Below are 23253 nucleotides of genomic sequence, written 5' to 3' on the forward strand. Positions count from 1 at the left end.
TAGTATCTGAAGTAGAGAATGACATGGGGACAAATTTGTCCCAGTAGGAACTCAATTTTCCCATCCTGTCCCCGTGGGTTTTGTTGCTGTCCCTGTCCCATTCTTTAAGCTCTGCCTTAACCACACAAGCCTCGAACACTTATGATTTTAAAGTGTTTGAGGCTTGTACAGATGAGGATAGAGCTTGCAGGAATGGGGCAGGGACAGGACAAGAATTTGCAGGGACAGGATAGGAAAATGAGTTTCTGCGGGGACAGGGAAAAATTTGTCCCCTTGTCATTCTCTAATCTGAAGCATTGCCCTGTGATACAAGCAGGCAGAGTTGAAAAATGTTGATGATGCCTTCTGCAATCCTCACAGGTGAAGGGATGTAACCTATTTATCAAGACTCACATCCCTTTATAATGGAAAGATATATCGAGGTAAGAACCTAATCATCCCTTTTTCCCTGAATGCAATCTATGAAACTGTTTTTATTGGTTGTCAGTAAATTTAGTAATTGTCTGGCAAGCCTCCCAACCATGTCATGGAGTTGGAAGCATTCTTACCTATTATACCTATAAATAGCAGACTATGCCTGCAGTGATTTATTTCTATTCACCTTTGCTCTCAATGCTATATGAAAGCAAGATGACAAGAACAAGGTCGTGATTTTGTTACATTTCAATTTTTCACTCTTGGATTTTAATAAATTCCAGCACCATGGTGGGTCTTCACCTAAAGTTTGAACCTGATCGGTTCACTTTAACAAAAGCCTCTAAACAGATGGACACAACCAGTACATAAGTCAACAGTTCCCAGTATTGTCCTGGTGATGTGAAAGCCAGTCAGATTTTTAGGATATCCACAATGAATACGTTTGATATAAATCTGCATATTATAGAGATACATTGAATGCCAATTTATCTTATGCTTACTTATTGTGGCATTCCTGACAACCTGAATGACTATAGATTCCCCAGGTTAGGTTAGGGAACTAATGGTATAAATGTATTTCAGATGTGTTAAAAATGGCTAGTAAAAAGACTTTTCTTAAAGAGTATATATCTACTGTAGTTTCCCTAAACTGTGGGTCATGATCCCAAATGGAGTCACAAAGCCTGCATTTGGGGTCATGTCCTGGGGGGGCTCTCCATAGGTGTAGCATTATTCTGCACCTCTGGGAGGTCACATAATTTTATTTGGCCACAAAAATATTGGTAAGCACTGAGCTCTGCTGGAGAAAATGTTATTCAATTCTGCCCTCTTCACAGTATACTGTAGTTAGCACACTAATTGGTTTAGTTCTAATCTACAGAGAACCATTTTCGGCTATACTAGTTTGGTGGTAGTGAAAACAGGATGAACTGCCATAAACCTGTTTAGCAGTACCAAAAAGCTGAAGAACCCTACCAAACACCCAAAGCAAGCAGCAGTGAGAGATTCCCTTCTTCAGCTGTGTAAAATTGGCTAGTTTGAGATTTTACAGCCCTCAAATGGAGAGTGGAACTAGAAATATGAAGTAACAAGGCCTGGGATCTCCAGTTTCTACTTCCTTCAACAGCAGCCACCATATGTAAAGTAAGCATAAATGCTATTATCATATGTGTTATAAAGGGAACTCACAAATATGTCAGGTTCTGCAAAAATGAGGGTTCTACAGTACATACAATGTACACATTACATCTCCCATCAGCTCTTCTAAATCAATGAGGTCACTTTTTCAATTCTAATAGTTCCCTGGGCCTGTCTTCCCTTAAATTTAGGTGCAGTCTCTCTAGATTTCAAATTGCTTTTGCTCAGTCTTTCTTAGGGCTCAGCTTAAATTATTTTGGATTCTCTTTCACTAGGACTTTCTTGGGTCTTGGTGTAGAGTCAGGCCTGTGTTCAGGTGCCCTTGGGTTTTGAGTTTAACTATCAGTAGTCTCAGCTGGGTTTGGGGTCTTGGTTTGGACTGTCTGGATTCAACTGTCTATGGGCTTTTCTGAATCTCAGCTTTCTTTATACTCTCTTGGGTATCAACTTGGCTATCTAAGTCTTTCATACTAGGGATCAGATTATGAAGGGCTTGGGGTTTGAAATTGGATTTTCACAGGTCTAAGTTCAGACTTTTTTAAGTATGGGCTCAGCTTCCCCTGACTTTGTCTTTCTCACATCCAAAGCCATCCTCTTTCAAAGTAGGGATCAGATTTTTCTTGTGTAGGGTCTCAGATCCTTGCACGTCTGAGCTCTGGCCCTCTTAGGCCTGGACTGAACTTCGCTTGAGTCTCAGTTTGAATTCTCTGGGCTCGTCTTCTCTTAGATTCTCTAAGGTCCTGATTTGATTTCTCTCGAGTCTGCAGCTGGACCCTCTCAGGCTTGCGCTCAGTTTCTCTCAGTTTTCCTATGGACTGGTTTTGGACTCTCTGAAGCCTGGATTCAGACTCTCTGGAATGTTTTTGGCTTTGAAGTTGAACTCTATCAAATGTAGAATTGGTTTCTGTTGGACTTTCTCGGGACTGAATTCGATATCTCTCAATGCAGGTTTCAATTTCTTTAGGTTTTATTTGTACTTGGATGCCTACTCTTTCAATACTGGGCTCTGTCTCTCTTGCACTCTCTTGGGTCTGAACTAGAACTCTGTCAAGTCCAGGCTCAATCTCATTCAGACTCTTTTGAACCTGAGCTAGGAACCCCTTAGGTCTGGTCTTGGTTGCTTTCAGACTGACTTGGCCTTGTGTTTGGACTGTCTTTGGCCTAAGTTCAGCCTGTTCCAGAGTCTTTTTGCTATGGATCTGAATCCTTTTGGGCCTGGGATCAGTCTCTTTCATACTTTTTTGTACTTGAACTTGGGCTGTCTTGGACCATTGTTTGGTGTGTTTTAGACTATTTCGGATCTGGGTATGGACTACCTCAGACTTTTGTTTAGCTTGTTTCCATATGTCTTGGATCTGGGTTTCAAATTTTTCAGGCCAGGGTGCCATCTCTTTCAGACTTTTGTGGGCTTTCTTTGTATTCTTGAAACTCTTTTGGATATGGAGTTGGATTTTCTCAGTCTTGGGCTCTTTCTTTCTCATACTTTCTTGTGTTTGACCTTGAAGTTCCTCAGGACTTGACCGAGCTATTCTGAGATTCTTCTGAACCAAGTTTTGGGTCCTTGTGTGCCTATGCTCAGTATCTCTCATTCTCATTTGAGTCTGACCTAGAGGTGTTTTGGGCTTGGCTTTGATTTTTCTCAAATTTAGGTCAGCCTGGTCTTGGGCTGGCCTGTGACTGGCATCAGACCCTTTTGAATGTACCTGAATTATTGAGGGACTTCCTTGAACTTGAGCTAGGTTTTGTCTAAGCTTAGCCTCTATCAGGCTCCACCAGGTCTGGTTTTGGGTTTCCTTGGTCCTGGAGTGAGCTTGGAATCCCTCAGCTTCTCTTGGATTTACTTGGATCTGTCCTCGAGCTGCTTTAGACCTGACCTTGGCCTCACTCAGATTTAGCTGGACTCGAGAGTGGAATCCCTTAGGCCAGGCTTTAGCCTCGGCTTTTCTCAGAGTTACTCGGGTCTGACTTTGGGATGATCTGGGTCTGGTCTTGGCCTGTCTTGGATCTTCTCGATCCTGGGCTCCTAAGTCATAAGGCCAGATTTCGTCCTTTCTGAGATTTACTTGGGTCTGACCTCGAAATCTCTCCGAACAGGCCTTGACCTCTCTGGGATTTATCTGAGCCTGAGCTCGGAATCTCCCCAGCCTGACCTCGGCTTCGGTTGAATTTACTCTGGCTAGTTTAGGCCTGATCTCGGTCTGTCTCGGATCTACTCGGGTCTGAGCTCGGAATCTCCCCGACGCGGACCCGGTTTTTCTCGGATTTGCTCGGGTCCGGCCTCTGGCTGCTTTGGGCCTGATCTCGGCCTGTGTCGGATCTACTCGGGCCTGAGCTCGTAATTCCCGCGGCTCGACCCCAGTTTCTCTCGGATTTGCACGGAACCGATCTCTGGCTGCTTTAGGCCTGATCTCGGCCTTTCTCGGATCTACTCGGGCCTGAACTCGGAATCCATCGAGCCCGACATCGGCCCCTCGTGCAGTTGCAGTAACTAGACCCAGGGGCGCGGCTTCTCTTGAGAACGGCCTCGGCTTTCCTCGGTTCTCGGCAAGGGTCCCTTTGGGCTGGCGATACTTCCTGGTCATGTCTCCTAGCTCCGCCCCGCCGTCTGCATCCGGAAAGGGCAGCAGAGCTGTGAGACGCTGTGTGTATAAAGTGCGCGATCCCGGCTGGTACTCGGGGTTCGGTTCTGCAAAGTGGCTTTTTGGGCCTTGGGCCTGCCAATCGGCCAAGTTCTCCCAGACATCAGGTAACTTTCAGCATGCATCTAGACCCAATTGGGATAACCTCGGCACAGGTACCACCAGAATCTTGAATACTTACTACTTCCAGCCTAAAGCCTGACGCCCATGGCCACCAGGACACTGCCATATTCACCCCTTCCAAACCGGACCATATTCACCCAATCTGGAGACTGGCATCCATGCCCACCAAAATTTTGCCGTATTCACTTTCTCCAGTCTGGCTTGGTGTTCACTAGGACTCTGGCATATTCACTTCCTCCAAACGAGATTGGCACCCATGCTCACCAGATTCTGCCATATTCACCCTTTCCAATCTGGAGGCTGGCACTCATGCGTCTAGGACTCTTCCATGTATACCTCTCCCAGCTCGGATCTGACATCTGTTACCATAAGGTCTATGGCATATTTCCCCTTTGCTTTTTGGAAACTGGTACACATGCCCACCAGATCGCTGGCATATTTACTTCCTCTATCCTGTTATCCATTTTCCCTCTTGCTATCTAATGGCTCATGAACACTCTAGGCACTGAAATTCTGCTTTTTATTGATCTCTTCCATATTTGCTCCTGCTTTCTTCTTTTTAGTGGAGGCTCCATTTTTATTTTTAAGGAAAAAGGGATATGATGTGAGTGATATCCTGCCTTTCTGTGATTAAAATCAAAGCAGTTTACATTTATATAAGAACAGTTTCTGGGTCAGAATGGTGGTCCGCCTAGCCCAGTTTCTGGTGCAGTGTGTCTAGGAGTCTTGATTCACCTCTGGTTGCGAATTGATTGCAGAAGGATGTCATATATCTTTTGACTCTGCCTCCTTCCCCAGTGAGTTGTACCTCTATCAAATTGAGAAGGTGTTTTTCTGAACTGTTCTGCTTAATTTCAGTGGCGTACCTAGGGTATGTGGCACCCGGGGCCCATCATTTTTTGACACCCCCCCCCCCCTCATGTAAAATTTTTTTTTTTTTTTTTTTGCAATAACCATGAAATGGAATAAATGGTCAGAATAGAAACAGGCAGTGAAAATTTTCTTTTTTTTTTTTTTTTTTTTTCCAAAGTATTTTTATTGAGAATGGCAAAAGGTCCAGACAAGCAACCATGGTCTGTACAGAAACTTATACATTATCAAAAAGAACACAGAATGAGAGTAACAGCAACAACAAGCATGAACAAGCCTCTCCCAAGAGAAAATTGCCAATGAGAGGCATAGCAATACACAACAAAAGGCCAAAACTTGGGGCAAGCAAACAAATCCCACCCCAGAACCCACAAGAATAATAAGCCGGACTAGACCCTCAGCCATATTTTATAATGAAAAAAACCCCCACAAGCAACAACACCCAGACCGCTCACCAGACACACCAATCCGCACAACAAGCACCCAAGAAACACCCAGCCACCACCCAGACAAAACTACCAGACACACCTACCCCACCAAGCCCAGACCCAACCCCCCCTCCCCAGAGAGTGCAAGCGCAAAGTGGACCGTGAAAAGGGCAGCTGCAGAAGTGGAAAGCCCCAGATAAGTAGGTTAGCTAAAGAAAGCCCACAGATAGAAGAAATCAGGATAACAGAAGTTCCAACAAATGCTCCCACAGAAAATTTTCTTTTATTGAACCTCATTTATGTAACCATTATTCCAAACATAACATAACATAAATTATGTCTGAATTGTCATGACATCAGAAGTACATATGGAGTAGTTGCAGGTGATGCTTGGGACAGTTCTGATTATGTTAGTTTGGTTTTATGTGTTTTTTTAATAGAAGGGTTTTTATTTCTTTTTTTAAGGTTTTGTAGTTTGTGGTCGAGGTCAATAGGTTGTAGAGTTGGGGGTCAAGTGTTGCAGCTCGAATGGCTAGGAGGTTGTCGAACAGTTTTTTTCTTTTGACGTTTTTGGTTGGAGGGTGTGTGAATGGTGCGTGAGTTCTCCTATGTCTGTTTGAAGTGGATTGATTATTTAGCTGAAGAAATTAGTTACCCCCCCCCATTCCACACACATTAATTCTCTTCCATTTTTGTTCCCATTATAAAAAAACACTGATAAGTTCCCAGGAAAAAAATACATTAAAATAAGAAGTGAAAACAAAGGCCCCTACAGATGAGAACATAACATAAGAATAGCCTAACTGGGTCACACCAATGGTCCATCATGCCCAGTAGCCCATTCTCATGGTAGCCAATAGTGCTGCCCGATTCAGAGAAAAATATTTCATTCGATCCGATTCACCCTGTTGAATCGATTTTTCGATTAGATTCACTGTTAATGACACCGCTTTTTAAGTTTAAACAAAGTATAACAATAAATTTCACAACAACAATAAATTTCACAAAGTACTTAAAAAAAAAAAAATCACATTTTTCCATTAAAGCAGTTCTGGAGACATTTGCTTGAACAGTCTTTTTTCCCAGTCCATAAGCAAGCAATATGAAAAAGATTTCCTTAATTATCTACTCAAACATTTTTGCTATTTACTTTCATTGTACCTATACTATTATTCAGTAGAAAAAATGGACTTAACTGTGCAGGAAATGAATCTCCTCATACACCCACCATATAGTGCAAAAATGTGCAAAGGTCTGTTTTTTTCTTTCGATCACTACATAGCCTAATGCCACACAAGCAGCGCTGTTACAAACATATTCTGAAGGTCAATGCTAAGGTTGACAAAGTTTCCTTCCTTGGACCAGAAGGAGATACTGACAAACCACTGGAAGAGATTCTAAAACAACTACCCAGAAATAACACCCAAAGACCCACTCAGTGTGTGAACCAGTTGAGTGGAGTGGACTAACTGGGGGTGGAAATGGGCCCAGAGTTTGCTCAGCAGAATTTCCCAGACTACCTCTTCCTCTCAACACACTGACATGCTACCACCACCACCAACACTAGGAACACCTCACCGAGTATGCCAGCAATGCTTATAAACTTTATAAAACACATTATTATATTTTCTTATAAAGCATATATTTTAACTGAACTCAGCCTTGCCATTCACAAAAATAGAAAAGTTCCCATTTCAAGCTGTCTCATGTACACTTTTCAAATCTAACATATTGTAATCACAAAACAGAAAATAAAATTATTTTTTCTACCTTTTGTTCTCTGATCAATATTCAAATCTTGTTGGTCCCAGGCTCTTGTTGTCTTGCTTGCCAGGGTCTCCTTTCTCCGTGCTAACCATCCGTCTGCCATCTCTGTTCTCCCCTTCCGTTTCCCTTCCCTCTCCCGGAGATCTGGCATCTTTCCTTTTTTTTGTCTCCATTCACAGATTCACCTTTTCTCAACTCCCCACCACCCCAGGATCCACCATCTCTCCCTTTCTGTTCCCAACTATCCTCCTATCCAGTATCTCTATCCCCCCTCCACACCATCCCCTGTTTCCAAGTTCTCTCCCTTTCTGTTCCTTCCCTCCCTAAATCCCATTATGCACCATCTCTCTCCCACTCCTCTGTTTTTAGACCCATTATTTCTAACCCCCAAAGTCTGGCATATGCATGTATCTTTGAACCCCCCCTTCCCTCTCTCCCTCTGTGTACTTTTACACCAGGACCCCCCTCCCCCGAAGGTCTGTCCCCCTTCCGAAGGGCTACACCCCACCCCTGAAGACCTGCACCCCCCGAAGGACTTTACCTCCCACCCGAAGGTCTGTCCCCCTCTGAAGGCCTAAACCCCACCCCTGAAGGACTGCACCCCCCCCCCGAAGGCCTGCACTCCCTTGAAGGTCTGCACCCCCCCGAAGGCCTGTCCCCCCCTTGAAGGCCTGTCCCCCCCCTTGTAGGCCTGTCCCCCCCCTTGTAGGCCTGTCCCCCCCCCTTGTAGGCCTGTCCCCCCCCTTGAAGGCCTGCCTGCCTTTCCCCCCTTGAAGGCCTGTCCCCCCCCTTGAAGGCCTGTCCCACCCCCTTGTAGGCCTGTCCCCCCTTTAAGGCCTGCCTGCCTGCCTTTCCCCTCCTTGAAGGCCTGTCTCCCCCTTGAAGGCCTGCACCCCCCTTGAAGGCCTGCACCCCCCCTTGAAGGCCTGCACCCCCCCCTTGAAGGCCTGTCCCCCCCCTTGTAGGCCTGTCCCCCCCCTTGTAGGCCTGTCCCCCCCCCTTGTAGGCCTGTCCCCCCCTTGAAGGCCTGCCTGCCTTTCCCCCCTTGAAGGCCTGCACCCCCCCTTGAAGGCCTGCACCCCCCCTTGAAGGCCTGCCTGCCTTTCCCCCCTTGAAGGCCTGCACCCCCTTGAAGGTCTGCACCCCCCCAAAGGCCTACACCCCCCCCCCCGAAGGTCTGCACCCCCCTGAAGGCCTGCCTGCCCCCCTTGAAGGCCTGCACCCCTTGAATGTCTGCACCCCCCCCCCGAAGGCCTGTCCCCCCTTGAAGGCCTGCCTGCCTGCCTGTCACCCCCTCCCCCTTGAAAGCCTGCTTGCCTGCCCGCCCGCCCCACCCTGAAGGCCTGATGCCCCGACCCACCCCGAAGGACCGCTCGCCCCCCCCCGCACCACCTATGAACAGCCGCAGCAGGATCGCGAAGTCAGCGTCGGGTACCAGCCCTAAGGGGGTGTTCCCGGCCTTGCCGTTCAGTCCCCCGCCACCCCCGAAGGACCGCTCGCCCCCCTGGCCTCCCCGCACCACCTATGAACAGCCGCAGCAGGATCGCGAAGTCAGCGTCAGCGATCCCTGCTGCTTCCTGCGCCACGGTCCCGCCCCTCCTCTGACGTCAGAGGAGGGGCGGGATCGCGTCGTAGGAAGCAGCGCAGGGATGCTGACGCTGACTTCGCGATCCTGCTGCGGCTGTTCATAGGTGGTGCGGGGAGGCCAGGGGGGCGAGCGGTCCTTCGGGGGTGGCGGGGGACTGAACGGCAAGGCCGGGAACACCCCCTTAGGGCTGGTACCCGGGGCGGCCCGCCCCCCCCGCCCCCCCCCTAGGTACGCCACTGCTTAATTTTATTATTATTTTTATCCATTTTTTGAGGCTCTACCTGGGAGAGAATGCACACTTCCTGAGAGCAGTCTGCTGCTAGCAGGGCAACCCTCAGGTGTATCTATGTATTGAGCCTACACTAACAGTTTTTAGAGCTCAGATTCCATTCCCCTTGAAGCTGGCTTGCACCCTGATTTATCAGGTGCTTGATCGCAGGCTGTTTGGCCCATCAGGCTTAAAGGGGAATAGTTGTATTTTTTTCCTCCCCTGTTGTGACATGCAGTTTAGTGGGGGTCTGAGGTCTCAGCCAGACTTAGCCCAACTGGCAGCCTGAAGATCATGATTTTTGTACCTATAGAATCTGTCCTTTCAGCTGCAGTGAGGGCTGACAGGCAGGCAGCAAACAGCAAGTCACAGTGTGTACAGGCTGTTATAGCCTATGGGGAAAATTGTGAGGGTTCTGAATTTGGCCATTTTGAGAGTTTCTAGGAGCAGATACAGGGTCTCCCACCTCCAGGATCCTCTTCCCTGAATTTTTTTCAAGTTCATGGTGGCTCCTCCAAGCTATTTTTGGCATGATATCACTACCGTGGCAGCCATCTTGGATTTTCCCAATTTTATTTTAAAAGCCTCTATCAGCCTCAGACCCCCTCGATTTTGAATAAAATTGATAAGGATTAACTCCTCTCCATGTTCTACCCCTTTATCATGCCAGCTTTATGCTGGATGGCTGACGGAAGAGTGTCTGTGTGCTGTGTGCCGCTGGGTACATGAGGGAGGGGAGGAAGCCATGTGCTTAGCTTCCTCTGAGATCTCTAGGGTTGGGGAACCGCAGAGGGTTCAGGTGTTAGGAAAAAATTCCCTTCTGGAGCCTCTAAACTGCGAAGTCGCCAAACACAGGTACATGGAAGCTGCGGAGTCCTTGGGGCCTTCTTTGACTAGTTTTGTGGCTCGCCTCTGCACCCTCTCCAGCAGAGTTATATGACGGTCTACTAGCCACCAGAGCAACAAAAATAGACCACCACCTCTCAAATCTGCTGATCACGACGCCCAACTACAAAACATTCAGGAAAGAACTGAAAACTATACTATTCAAGAAATTTGTCAAATGATCTAATCAAACCGTATCGACCATTCCCAGACCCCGACGCATACTATAACTATCAACCTTGTAATCTCCCTTGGAATGCCCAGGCTAATTTCTTGTTGTAAACCGCCTAGAACTGAAAGGTATTGGCGGGGTAGAAGACATTAATGTAATGTAATGTTTTACCCCAAACTTTGTTAATCTCTTATGGAAAGCCTACTTAACTTGGTGGGGCCTCCCTGCACAATCAGCGGGTGCGCCAGTGCTAGCACAAGGAGAGGTTCCTTTTCAGAATGCTCTGACACTGGAGAGAAGCCTGCCTCTGGGACAGTAAGACCAACTGGAGAAGGACTGGGAAGACTGGAGACCAGACTCCATGTCTTTACTATCCCAGGGCAAGGCTTCGCTCCTGGAAAATTCAGGTTATTTTACAGGGAATGGAAGTCAAGAGACAGTGCTTGCCTTGACCGGGGAGGACCCCTCAGTATGTCAGATTTTCAAGTCTACAACTGTGCTGTACCGTATAGACTCCCTGTGGGAGTTGAAACTGGAATCTCAGCAACCATCGACCTCCCAATGCACGGTCATGAACGGCACTAATTCTCAGACCTAATTTTTTCCCATGCATCCAGACGTCACAGATCAGTGGGAGACCCTGGAGGGTTTCTTGCAGAGGGCTAAGACTATGTCTTGGCTTTACCCCCCCATGGCTCCTGAATTTCAACAGTTTTTTGTTTAGCCGAAAGCAGATTCCATGATGGCTCAGGTTACTAAATGGACCTCCTTACCTAATGAAGAAAGCATGATGCTAAAGTTTCAAGTTTATTTAAAATTTGATTTGACCGCTTATATCAAACTTTCTAAGTGGTGTACAATTCTCAAAAAAGGAAGGACATACAGTATGTTTAAACAATCAAAGACATAACAGAGGTCAATTGACAAACTTGTGGTAACAAGGGGGAAGGAACTCCAATAGTTATAGGATAGAACACATGTAAGGTAATAACATTAGAAAGGGACAGAGTTGGTTAGGATACCTAAAATGGCATTAAAATTAGCCTCTAACTTGTCTTTTGCTTTAAAAGTGGTCTCTTGCTTGCAGAATTTTTAAGGTTCAAATGCTTCTTTAAATAAAAAAACCTTTCAGTTTACCCTTAAATCTGTCTAAGGATTTTCCTTCCCTCAAAGCCACTGGCAAGGAATTCCAGAGTAGGGGGACCGTGACAGAGAAACTAGTAGATCACCTCGTATTGATAAATCTCAAAAGATGGAACGGACAGTAGATTTTGATCATTAGACCTTAAAGGTCTTGAGGGCACGTAAGGGATAAGTACTTTGTCTATGAATAAGGGGACTTTGGTCAATTGAACTTTAAACATTAATAGTGCTATTTTATACTTAATTCTATGACTGATTGGCAGGAATGCAAGGTAGATGTGCTCCTAAAAGGCAATATGAGACCCTGGTTTTGGGTCTAGGACGATTGAGCATAGCCGTTTCAGCATGTTTCAGTATGGCCAGTTCAGCATGACTGTTTAACTGCAGCTGTTTCATTGTAGCTGTTGTAATGAGTACTTTACCTTGCAGAAGCTGCAAGGTTTGAAAGAGAGAGGGGAATAGCCCCCCACACCCCATTAGTGCCTCTTTCCTTTCCCTTCACCCACCCGTGGCCATCTCCTGCGTCTGCACCATCTGGTGACTTCAAGGTTTGAAAGAGGGGAGCATAGCCCACCCCCCACCTCATCTCCACTGGTGCTTTTTTCCTTTCCCTTCACCCACCCGTGGTCTTCTTCTCCTGCCTCTACATCATCTAATGGCTTCAAGGTTTGAAAATGGGGGTGGGGGGGGATTCATCACAGATAAATCAGGTACATCATAAGGTTTCCCTTTATATTGGAACAGAAAGTTGTCTAGAGGGAAGACTTCCAGGGTAAAAGGTTGACTTTGAGAGGGCATCTTAATATTTAAGGGATGAGACAGCCCGTGCTGAAAGGGCTATGATGAAGTGGCTGCAATGAACTGTCCTAAAAATAACACCACTAAGGGATTGGCTAATACACCTAGTCCCTTGGATAAGAAGTCTGTAAAGAAAATCAACCAATGAAATAGAAATAACTTTTAAATAATGGACATTAGTATGAGCCCTTAATGAATAAACGTAAACCTCTGGCTCAGACGATATCTCAAAGGTGACCAGCACCAGACCGTAGTCTAAGTGAGAATTGCCTCATACATCATAGTCCATAAAGAAATTAATAAGCATGTGAATAAAATCACACTCCCAATGAAAAATCAGACTTGTACACTAGGGGAAAAGGGTTAATAAAGGCACAATAAATACATACACTCCCACTTTGAGTAGGCTTCCCTTTAGAGTGCAAATGCTATTTGGTAAAGGATTGGATGACTTTATAGCCAGTGTGGCAGCTCACCGCCCTAAGACCTTGCCAGATACCAAACTGTGCATCCCCAGAGGGGCCAGTCATGGTCATTTTTGAGGCTCACAGCATTCTTGGCAATAACACGGAGGCCCGCCTGCACAGAGATCCTTTCAGGGATCCAGGCAGAGGTTTGACAGTATCAGACAACCTCAAGCTACTGGACCTCGAGCTGGTGCAGCCTCCAAGAAAACACAATGATGTCAAGCCAAAAGCTGTGCACCCTCAGATAGGAGGGAGAATGTCTGCTTACTGGGAGGCTTGAGTGCAAATTTCTTTGGACCACTGGGTAATAGATCTTATTCAGGAGGGACACAAGACAGAGTTCTATTGGTCTCTACCAGATCTCTTTGTGGATTCTCCTGCTGGGAGACCAGAAAAACTGACCAGGGTCTGCATAACAGTTCAAAGAGTTTGGGATATTTGAGCCAAAGAGCCCATTCCCGAAAAAGAATTGGACTTAGGCAGATACTCCATATATTTTATAGTGCGCAAGAAAGGCTCAGATGACTGAAGACCAATACTACACCTCAAGTACATAAATGTGGCACTGAAAGTGCCTCGTTTCAGAATGGAGACAATTCAGTTGCTTTGGGGAAATTTTTAGCCTCCCTGGATTTGACAGAGGCCTATCTTCAAATTCCCATTTTCCCAGACCACAGGAAATATTTAAGATTCCATGTTCTGGAGAGACATTTCCAATTTGCCACACTTCCCTTCAGACTGGCAACAGTGATGATGATGGTTGCAGCGCATCTCCTTAAAGTGGGGATCCAGTTGCACCTATACTTGGACAACTGGCTGATCAGAGCTCTGTCCAGGCTGGAGGGAGAGCAAGCAGTTAAGCAAGTTGTAGGTCTCCTTCAGGACCTGGGTTGGATAGTCAACTTCAAGAAGAGTCATCTGGAGCCAACCCAATGCCTGGAATACCTAGGAGTTTGTTTCAGCACAGCACAAGGCCTTATCTTTATTCTCCTGCCACGCAAACAGAAGCTCACAAAGCAGATTACAGACTTCTTAGCACTGTACTATGGTCAATGCCATCAACTATAGAAGTAGTTCCCTGGGCAAAGGCTCATATGCGTCCACTCCAGGACTCTCTCCTGTTCCATTGGTCTCCCCAAAAGGATTCCCTTTATCTGATGCTTCCCTGGACAGCGGAAGTGTGGAACAGTATGCGCTGGTGGATTCATAAGGACTCGTTGTCCAAGGGCATGCCACTTTGCATTCTCTCATGGTTGATACTGCTGACTGATGCCAGCCTGTATGTATAGCTGGGGGGCCCATTGTGACAGTAATCTGGTACAGGGCCACTGGACTCTCTCACAGAGAAAATGGTTCATAAGTCGATTGGAACTGTGAGTCATTCGACTAGCATTACAGACGATAGAGAAACCCCTGAAAGGCAAGGCAGTCAGGGTTTTCTCAGCTAATACCATACGTTGGCTTATGTCAACCAACAAAGCGGTGCCAGAAGTGTTTAGTTGTGACTGACAGAAGCTCATCTGCAGGCTCTCTGCAACCCATGTGGCGGGAGTAGAGAATGTACAAGCTGTCAGACATTAGACTGGGGGAATGGGCATTATCCGGAAAAGCATTTGACCTCATTGTGTGATGTTGAGATCAACTGATGATGGACTTGATGGCTTCAGCCCAGAACAAAGAAAGTGGATTGCTTCTGTAGCTGAAGATTCAAACCAGGAAGTGTTGTCATGTTTGTTCAACCATGTCCATAGAAAGGATTGGTGTATGTGTTTCCCCTGTGGCCCATGGTAGGTTGGGTCATTCGAAGAGTTGCAAACCATCCAGAGCTGGTGGTACTAGTGGTTATCCCAGGACAAGCAGGCAGGTATTCTCACTAATGGGGGTGACGTGATCCAACGGAGCCCCAATTCGGACGCTTCTTTGAAGAAAAACTCGAAGTTTCGAGTCGTCCACATCGCACATGCGCGAGTGCCTTCCCACCCAGACCAGGGCACGTCTCCTCAGTTCTTACTTTTCCGCGGAGCCGAGAAGTTCGTCTTCGACCCTCTGCGCGAAGTTTTCTTCACTTGTGCCTAAGTCCGCGGTTTTGGTTTTATTTGATCCTAATCACTGACTTTCGTCGTGTTTTATTGTTTTAAAAAAAAAATTTCATCGTTCCGTTCGACCGGGCAGGTCACGTGGCTGCAGCCCCGCGGCTTTGATCTCGCGGCGGAGCTTTTTCGGCCTATGTCCCGGCCTATCACCGGTTTTAAAAAATGTGACAAGTGCCAGCGCGCGATTTCGTTAACGGACCCTCATCGATGCTATGTTCGGTGTCTTGGGCCTGAACATCTCCCGAAATCGTGCCGGCCTTGCTCCACACTCACCGCACGTGCTTTCAAGCGCCGTTGCGTCTTGTGGGAATCGCTGTTCATGGAGTCCTCGACGGAGCCATCGACCACGAAGGGACCTTCGTCCTCGACATCATCCGCAACTCCACAGCCTACAACCTCTGCGGCACCGAGTCTCATCAAGCCCGCCTCGTTTGACCCGGCTCAGACTCCAGCGCCTGCTGCAATGCCTTCCTCAACCTCCTCAGGTCAGGTAGCCCAGCAGCCCATTTCCCCAGTAGTGTTAAAAGTGCCCAAGGCCAAGTCCAAGCACTCACACACTGCTCCGAGGGAACGCGTGGCCCACGCAGATGCGGATCCGTCCTTGCCGGTCTCGTTCCAGACCATGTTACAGAAGCAATTCATCGAGTTTTTTACCACGATGGGGCCTCAGCTTCTTTCCCAAATCCAGTCTGGGCACGTGGAGGCCTCCCGCGGGGTCGAGCCCCCTCCAGTGCTGCAGCAGGGAACACACTCTCAACAGGAAGCAGAGTCTCTGCGAGTGTCTGGTCTGGCAACAACGCATGCATCGCAAGGAGCAGAGTCTTTGCCCATGCCTCCATTGGAACCGATACACTCGATGCAAGGAGCAGAGTCTTTGCGAGTGCCTCCGTTGGAGCCGATTCACTCAATGCAAGGAGCAGAGTCTTTGCAAGTGTCTCCATTGGAGCCGATTCCACCGATGCAAGGAGCAGAGTCTTTGCAAATGCCTCCATTGGAGCCGATCACCCCAACGGGGTTCGAGCCTCTACGGCAACCACCCCTGCTTCGATCGACCGCTTCCAGCCCCATCCACTATCTGGGGGCCTCAGCAAAGACCTAATCGCCTCACCCATCGAGGCCAACCTCTCGACACAGCCCGCATCACCGATCGAGGCACTCCTCGAGGCACTCGTCCAGGCAGGCCTCGCCTCATCGGAAGCAGGCATTCCTGGAGTATTCGCCACCGACTACTACTCCTCCACCGATGCCAGAGCTCGAGGACACGATGGGATCTCTCTCACCTTCTCAATCCCTGTCCCCCATGGATCCGGAGGCCTCGACCTCATCGAGCCCGTCCCGGGGCCCTGCAACAGCCGACCAACTGTCCTTCTCCTCGTTCCTTCGACAGATGGCCGATGACATGGACATCCCCATGGATACGGGGTCCAAATTCTCGAAAGAATACCTCGAGACTATGCGCCTCCCTCAACCACCTGCGGAGTCCCTCAAGCTTCCCTTACACAAGCTACTAGACCAAACCTTCGCATGGTGCCTCGAGACACCTTATTCAATCCCCGCAGTGCCGAGTAAATTGGACATCAGATACCGCACTGTCCACCGTAAGGGGTTCGACGGCTCGCAGCTTTCCCACCAATCCCTTTTGGTAAAGTCCTCACTGAAGCGGTCACATCCCTCCCAGGTCTACGCCTCCGTCCCACCTGGTAGAGAGGGAAAGACCATGGACCGGTTCGGCAGGAGTTTACCAGAACTCCATGATGGCCTCAAGAGTTCTGAATTACAACTTCCACTTCACAACATATTTGGAGTTTCTTTTGTCCGTGCTCCAGAAGTTTATGCCCTACGTGGATCCTAGGGCTCAGTTTGAGTACCAGGAGGTGCTGGCCTCGTTAACCCAACTTCGGGTACAGTTTATGCAATCCTCCTACGATGCCTTTGAGTTGGCGGCTCGGGCCGCAGCATGTTCGGTGGCCATGCGCCGGCTGGCGTGGCTGCGAACCATCGACATGGACCCCAACCTCCAGGACAGGCTTGCCAATGTTCCATGTGCCGGCTCCGACCTCTTTGATGAGTCCATTGAGGCGGTAACCAAGAAGCTCTCGGACCATGAGATGTCCTTCCAGTCCATCCTGCGTCTGAAGCCCAGGCCTGCTTCTCCTCATCAGTCACGCCCACCGTTGATCTACCAGCGGCGTTATCCCCCGAAACAGGCTCCCCCCATCCGACAGCCTGTGAAGAGGCAGCACCCGCAGAAACATCAGCAAAAGCCTCAACCATCTGCTGTCCCTAAGGCTCCTCATCCCTTTTGACCTTCTCAAAGAGAGCATAACCTCTGTCGCTCTGCCAATTTCAGTGATTCCACCTATTGGAGGTCGCATCCATCATTTTTTCCATCGATGGACGTCTATCACACCGACCTCTGGGTCCTCTCCATCGTCAAGGAGGGATACTCCTTTCAATTCCACCAGGTTCCTCCGAAACATCCTCCAAGAGAGTATCCTTCCAACTTGACACAGACCGCCCTTCTTCTTCAGGAAGCCCAGGCTTTGCTGCAGCTTGGAGCTGTCGAGCCGGTCCCTTGGGACCAACAGAACAAGGGGTTTTACTCCAGGTATTTCCTTGTTCCGAAGAAGACGGGCGATCTGCGACCCATCTTGGACCTCAGGGTGCTCAACAAATTTCTGGTCAAAGAAAAGTTTCGCATGTTGACCCTGGCATCCCTGTACCCCCTCATCGAGCAGAACAATTGGTTATGCTCTCTAGATCTGAAGGAGGCCTACACTCACATCCCCATTCATCTGGCCTCCCGCCAATTTCTCAGATTCCGGGTGGGAAATCTTCATCTGCAATACCGAGTGCTCCCCTTCGGCTTGGCCTCATCCCCCAGAGTCTTCACCAAGTGCCTAGTAGTGGTAGCCGCTACACTCAGGAACCACGGCCTCCAGGTGTTCCCATACCTGGACGACTGGCTCATCAAGGATTCCACGTCTCAAGGAGTCACCCTTGCGACTCAGAAGACAATTTGGTTACTACAACATCTGGGTTTCGAGATAAACTTTCCAAAATCCCATCTACAGCCTTCCCAGACTCTCCCCTTCATCGGGGCGATTCTGGATACTACCAAATTCCGAGCATTCCTCCCTCCCCCACGCATGGAGGCTCTGCTTCATCTCTGCCACTCAGTGTCCTCTCGCCCGTCCATCCCGGCGAGACAGATGATGATCCTGCTAGGCCACATGGCCTCTACAGTACACGTGATTCCGTTTGCCAGAATTCACCTCAGGACTCCTCAGTGGACATTGGCGTCTCAGTGGTCCCAGACGTCCGACCCTCTGACTCAACATATCCAGGTCACTCCTGCTCTACAACAGTCTCTTCGCTGGTGGATGCTATCCTCCAATCTCTCCAGAGGTTTATTGTTCCAAACCCCTCGCCATCAGAAAGTCCTCACGACCGACTCGTCGACTTATGCCTGGGGGGTTCATCTGGACGGCCTCCGCACCCAGGGTTACTGGACTAGAGCGGACCGCCAGTGCCACATCAATCTCCTGGAACTCAGGACGATCTTCAACGCTCTCCAGACCTTTCAACACCTACTTCGCAACCAGGTTGTCCTTATTCGCACAGACAACCAGGTCGCCATGTACTATGTGAACAAGCAGGGAGGCACAGGATCAGCCTCCCTCTGCCAGGAAGCTCTGAAGGTGTGGGAATGGGCGACTCGCAACAACACCTTTCTCAGAGTGGTCTACACTGTTACAGTAAGTAACATTGCTCTCTGGATTGGCCGCATTGGCCATGGTATACATTCATTCTGTAGTCCCTCAATATCTCTCCTCACTTATCTCCCTCTTTGCTCCCCCTTGTGAATTCTGTTTATCAGGCAAGTCCCTCTTATCTGTACCCTTCTCCTCCATAGCATGGAGCAATGCAGAAGTATTACAGTATAATATACCTAATAATTCCTAGCATCTTGTTTACTTTTTTTTTTTTTTTTTTTGCTGCAGCCACACACTGGGCAGAAGATTTCAGCGTAGTGACTACAATGACACCCAGATCTTTTTCTTGGGTGCTGATTCCTAAGCGGGACTCTATCATAAGGTAATTATGATTTGGATTATTATTCCTGGTGTGCATCACTTTGCATTTGTCTACATTAAATATCTTCTGCAATTTGGATACCCAGTCTTCTAATTTCCTAAGGTCTTCCTGCAATTTTCATAGTCTTTTTGTGTTTAGACAACTTTGAATAGTTTTGTGCCATCTGCAAATTTAATTACCTAACTTGTTCCAATTTCCAGATCATTCATAAATATGTTAATTAGCACCAGTCCCAGTAGAGATCCCTGTGGTACTCCACTATTTACCCCCCCCTCCATTGAGACAAATGGCCATTTAGCCCTGCCCTCTCTTTTTTGTCCAATAATAGAACATTGCCTTTGCCCACAACTGAACATTGCCTTTTATCCCATGACTAATTTTCTCAGGAGTCTCTCATTTGGAACTTTGTTAAAAGATTTCTGAAAATCTAGATATGCTACATCAACAGCTTACCTTCATCCACATGTTTATTCATACCTTCAAAGAAATGAAGTAAATTGGTGAGGCAAGACCTCCCTTGACTGAACTCATGCTAATTCTGTCCCATTAAACCATCTTTGACTACGTGTCCCATCATTTTATTTTTGTAATAGTTTCCACTATTTTGACAGGCACTGAAGTCAGGCTTACTTACTAGTATTTAATTTCTCAGATCTCCTCTGGAATCTTTTTTAAAAATTTGCTTAACATTAGCCACTCTCCAGTCTCTAGGTACTATGACCAATTTAACAAAAGATAACATCACTAACAGTAAATCAGCAATTTCATGTTTGAGTTCTTTCAGTATACCATCCAGTCCAGGTGATTTATTACTCTTTAACTTGTCGATTTGGCTCAGTACATTTTACAGGTTCACAAGATATTTTTCAGTTCCTCTACATCGTCACCCTTGAAAACCATTTCTAGTTCAGGTAGATCTTATATCTTCTTCCATAAAGACCGAAGCAAATAATTCATTCTGTCTCTCCTCTATGGCCTTATCCTCCATGAGTGTCCTTTGTGCTCTTTTATGATCCAACGGTCCCACAGATTCCCTCACAGGTTTTCTGCTTTAGATGTACCTAAAAAAGTTGTTAATATGAGTTATTGCCTCTTCGGTAAGTTTCTCTTTATATACTCTTTTAGCCTTCTTTATTAATGCTTGCTTCTTACTTTCTTCATTTGAATCCTATTTCCATACCTTAAATGATGATCTTTTGGCTCTAATAGCATCTTTCACTTCACCTATTAACTATGCCAGTTGTCATTTGCTCTTCTTTCCACCTTTGTCAATATATGGAATATATCTGGTCTGGGCTTCCACAATGGTATTTTTAAATAATGTCCATGCCTGATTTTAAGTCCTAATCTTTGCCACCTCAGCTCCTTTTTAATTAATTTTCCTCATTTTATCATAGTCGCCCTCTCGAAAATTAAATGATGCTACAGTAGATTTATTTAGTGACTTCACTCCAGATATCAACTCAAATTTGATCATATTATGATCACTATTTCCCAGCAGACCCAACACTGTTAACTCTTCTTCTATGCCCTGTATTCCACTAAGGACTAAATCTAAAATAGCTCCCACTTTTGTTGGTTCCAGGACCAGTTGCTCCAAGAAGCAGTCATTTATTATATCTAGGAATTTTACCTCCCTAGCACTCCCTGATGTAATATTTATTAAGTAATAATAATAATAATAACTTTATTTTTGTACCAGTATTGGGGGTACTTCAAATTGCCCATTTTTATACTGTAGCCTAATTTGTCAGCTTTCTTAATCTCTGTAAATATTTCTTCATCTGTCTGTACAGTCCTACCTTTATACTCCTTCCCATCACACAACAATAAGGATTCTACGCTGCAATGTCATGCAGAATGTTTATTTTGTTTAATTCCCTTTTTAACATAAGTTAACCCTCCCAAATTGATCTACTCTATCATTGCAATATAATTTGTACCCTGGTAACGTAGGGCTTCTTTTACTAAGCCGCGTTAGGGCTTTTACGCGCGGAATAGCGTGCACTAAATTGCTGCCTGCGCTAGACCTTAACGCCAGCATTGAGCTGGCATTAGTTCTAGCTGTGTAGTGCGGGTTTAGCGTGCACTAAAAACGCTAACGCGGCTTAGTAAAAGGAGCCCAGTGTACCATTGATTGTCCTCCTTCCAGCAGGTCTCTGAAATGCCTATTATATTTATCTCATCATGTAGTGCTATATGCTCTAACTCTCCCAACTTATTTTTTAGGCTTCTAGTATTTATATACTGACAGTTTGAATTGTGTTTATTTCTTGCATATACAGCTGCTTGAAGTTGACGGGGATAATTTGCATCCTTTACTCTGCTTTTCCCTTAAATACTTCTGGCTTTCTTTCACCATCATTAAAACCTCTCTTGGGATTCCTAAACAGAAACATAGAAACATGATTGCAGATAAAGGCCAAATGGCCCATCTAGTCTGCCCATCCGCAGTAACCATTATCGTTTTCTCTCTCCGAGAGATCCCACATGCCTATCCCAAGCCCTTTTGAATTCAGACATAGTCTCTGTCTCCACCACCTCTTCTGAGAGACTGTTCCATGTGGTAAGCAAATTAATGGAAACACTTTTAAAACAGAGAATGGTCAAGTTGCTGGAATCCTGTGGATTACAGGACCAGAGGCAACATGGATTCACTAGAGGTAGGTCTTGTCAGACAAATCTGATCAATATCTTTGACTGGGTGACCAGAGAATTCGATAGAGGATGTGGTGTATTTAGATTTTAGCAAATGTCCTGTTTCAATAATATCCTTTGGATATTTCACACCAAATCATCTGCAATGATTAAAGTGATTTGCTCAGAATCACAAGGAGCTTCCTTTTGATAGTTACTCTTTCATTTTGTTTTGGTTTGTATTCTCCACAATTTTTAACAATCCATTTTAGAATCTTTTACAAGATTAGCAGCCGAGCTTTTCTGAGCCCAAAGGAAGTTTGGATATCGAAAATGTAAGGTCCAAAAAGTGTATTTATTTATTTATTAGAACAAAACTTTTTTTTTTAGATTCTTCAAAGTGTTATCTTCTGTTTTTTTTAAAAAACGTTTTGTAGCATTTTCTGTTCTTATTTGTAGTTCTCTTTGCTTTTGTCCTTGAGTTGAACTAACTCTTGGTGATCATTGCTTTCTCCTGTGCAGTGTGAGGCACCATTATGTTGCTACTGTCCAGCATAGGAGAAGGAGGCATTGCTGCCAGAACTTGTTGGATCTAAGGCAATAGAGGGTTCAGTGTCTTGCATAAAGCCATAAGGAGCTGCCTTCCGTTCCTCTTCCTAATATACGAGGGATCTTCAAAATGTTTTTGCACTTTTATTTCTTTAAACACTGTTTATTTTTCACTCCATAAAACGCACCCTAAATTTAGAGGAGGAAAACAAGAAAAAAAACATTCTGAACCAAATTCTCCCTGCCAGGCTCTGCACCCAACCTTACACTCCTTGCCAGGCTCTGTACCCTGTCCCACTGCACTGCCCTGTCCTGTAACCTGCCCCCAGTACCTTTTTTAATCCCCCCTCTCTTTTTTATTGTACAACATTTTTTATTGGTTTCCAAAATAAATTACAACAGGGCATAGCCCAAAACAGAAACAAGTCCCAAACAAAACTGGAACAATAATCAAGAATACTACAGCATGAACCCCCCACCCCCTCCTAGAGCAGGGAGCAACCTCCAGTATGCAGAACAATGAAAAAAATTAAAACAACCGTTTTAACCACCGTCCCTTTTTAAAACACCCCTGTCCTGTCCGGTAGTGAAGATATAAATTTTTAACACCACTACCCCCCCTGGTTGGGCCTTTTAAAAATATCCCCAGTACCTTTTTTAATCCTCATTCCATTTTACAACACCTCTGTCCTGTCCCGTAGTGAAGATATACATTTTTAACACCCCCCCCCAGTCAGGCCTTTTAAAAACACCCCAGTACCTTTTTTAACCCCCGTCCCTTTTTAAAACACCCCCCGCCCAGTCCTGTCCCTCTTCAAATCTCCCCCATTGCCTGGTGGTCCAGCAGTGCATCGGCCAGCAGGTGCGAGCCCAACGCCCGCCTGCCTGGGCCCGTGCCGCCTCTTCCCATCCTGTTCACGAGAACTGAAGGCACCATTCGGAGGGTGGCACTGTCCCAGGCAGGCAGGTGGAAAGCTTGCCCCTGCTGGCCGACGCTGAAAACACCATTCAGAGAGAGTTTTGATTTTTATCTGTGATCTGATGCATTATGTATATTTTTTTAACTTGTTTATATGTTCATATATATATTCGTAGACTCCTGAAGTAGGCCTGTTTGGCCGAAACATGTACATGTTGAGTCATTGAGTCATTGGATGAATCATTGGGTTATTGG

At 46.4% G+C, this 23253-nt stretch overlaps 2 protein-coding genes across 4 annotated transcripts in view; one reads left to right on the forward strand and one right to left on the reverse strand.

The window, feature by feature from the left end:
• LOC117365205 overlaps positions 1-4159 on the reverse strand; it is a 30672-nt gene extending 26513 nt beyond the window's left edge. For both annotated transcript variants that reach the window (XM_033955301.1, XM_033955300.1), the window contains exon 1: positions 1606-4159. In XM_033955301.1, the coding sequence (XP_033811192.1) occupies positions 2187-4136 (1950 nt within the window). In that variant the 5' untranslated portion in view covers positions 4137-4159 and the 3' untranslated portion in view covers positions 1606-2186. The remainder of the gene's footprint in view (positions 1-1605) is intronic.
• Positions 4152-23253, forward strand: part of TICAM1 (toll like receptor adaptor molecule 1) — a 42343-nt gene continuing 23241 nt past the window's right edge. Inside the window, exons 1-2 of one of the 2 annotated variants that reach the window (XM_033955297.1) lie at positions 4152-4300; positions 18800-18893. The gene's annotated coding sequence lies outside the window, so the exon portion shown is untranslated. The remainder of the gene's footprint in view (positions 4301-18799; positions 18894-23253) is intronic. The other variant, XM_033955298.1, reaches the window with a different exon arrangement.

The sequence above is a fragment of the Geotrypetes seraphini genome, chromosome 8 (assembly GCF_902459505.1).
Source record: "Geotrypetes seraphini chromosome 8, aGeoSer1.1, whole genome shotgun sequence".
Classification (NCBI taxonomy): Eukaryota; Metazoa; Chordata; class Amphibia; order Gymnophiona; family Dermophiidae; genus Geotrypetes; species Geotrypetes seraphini.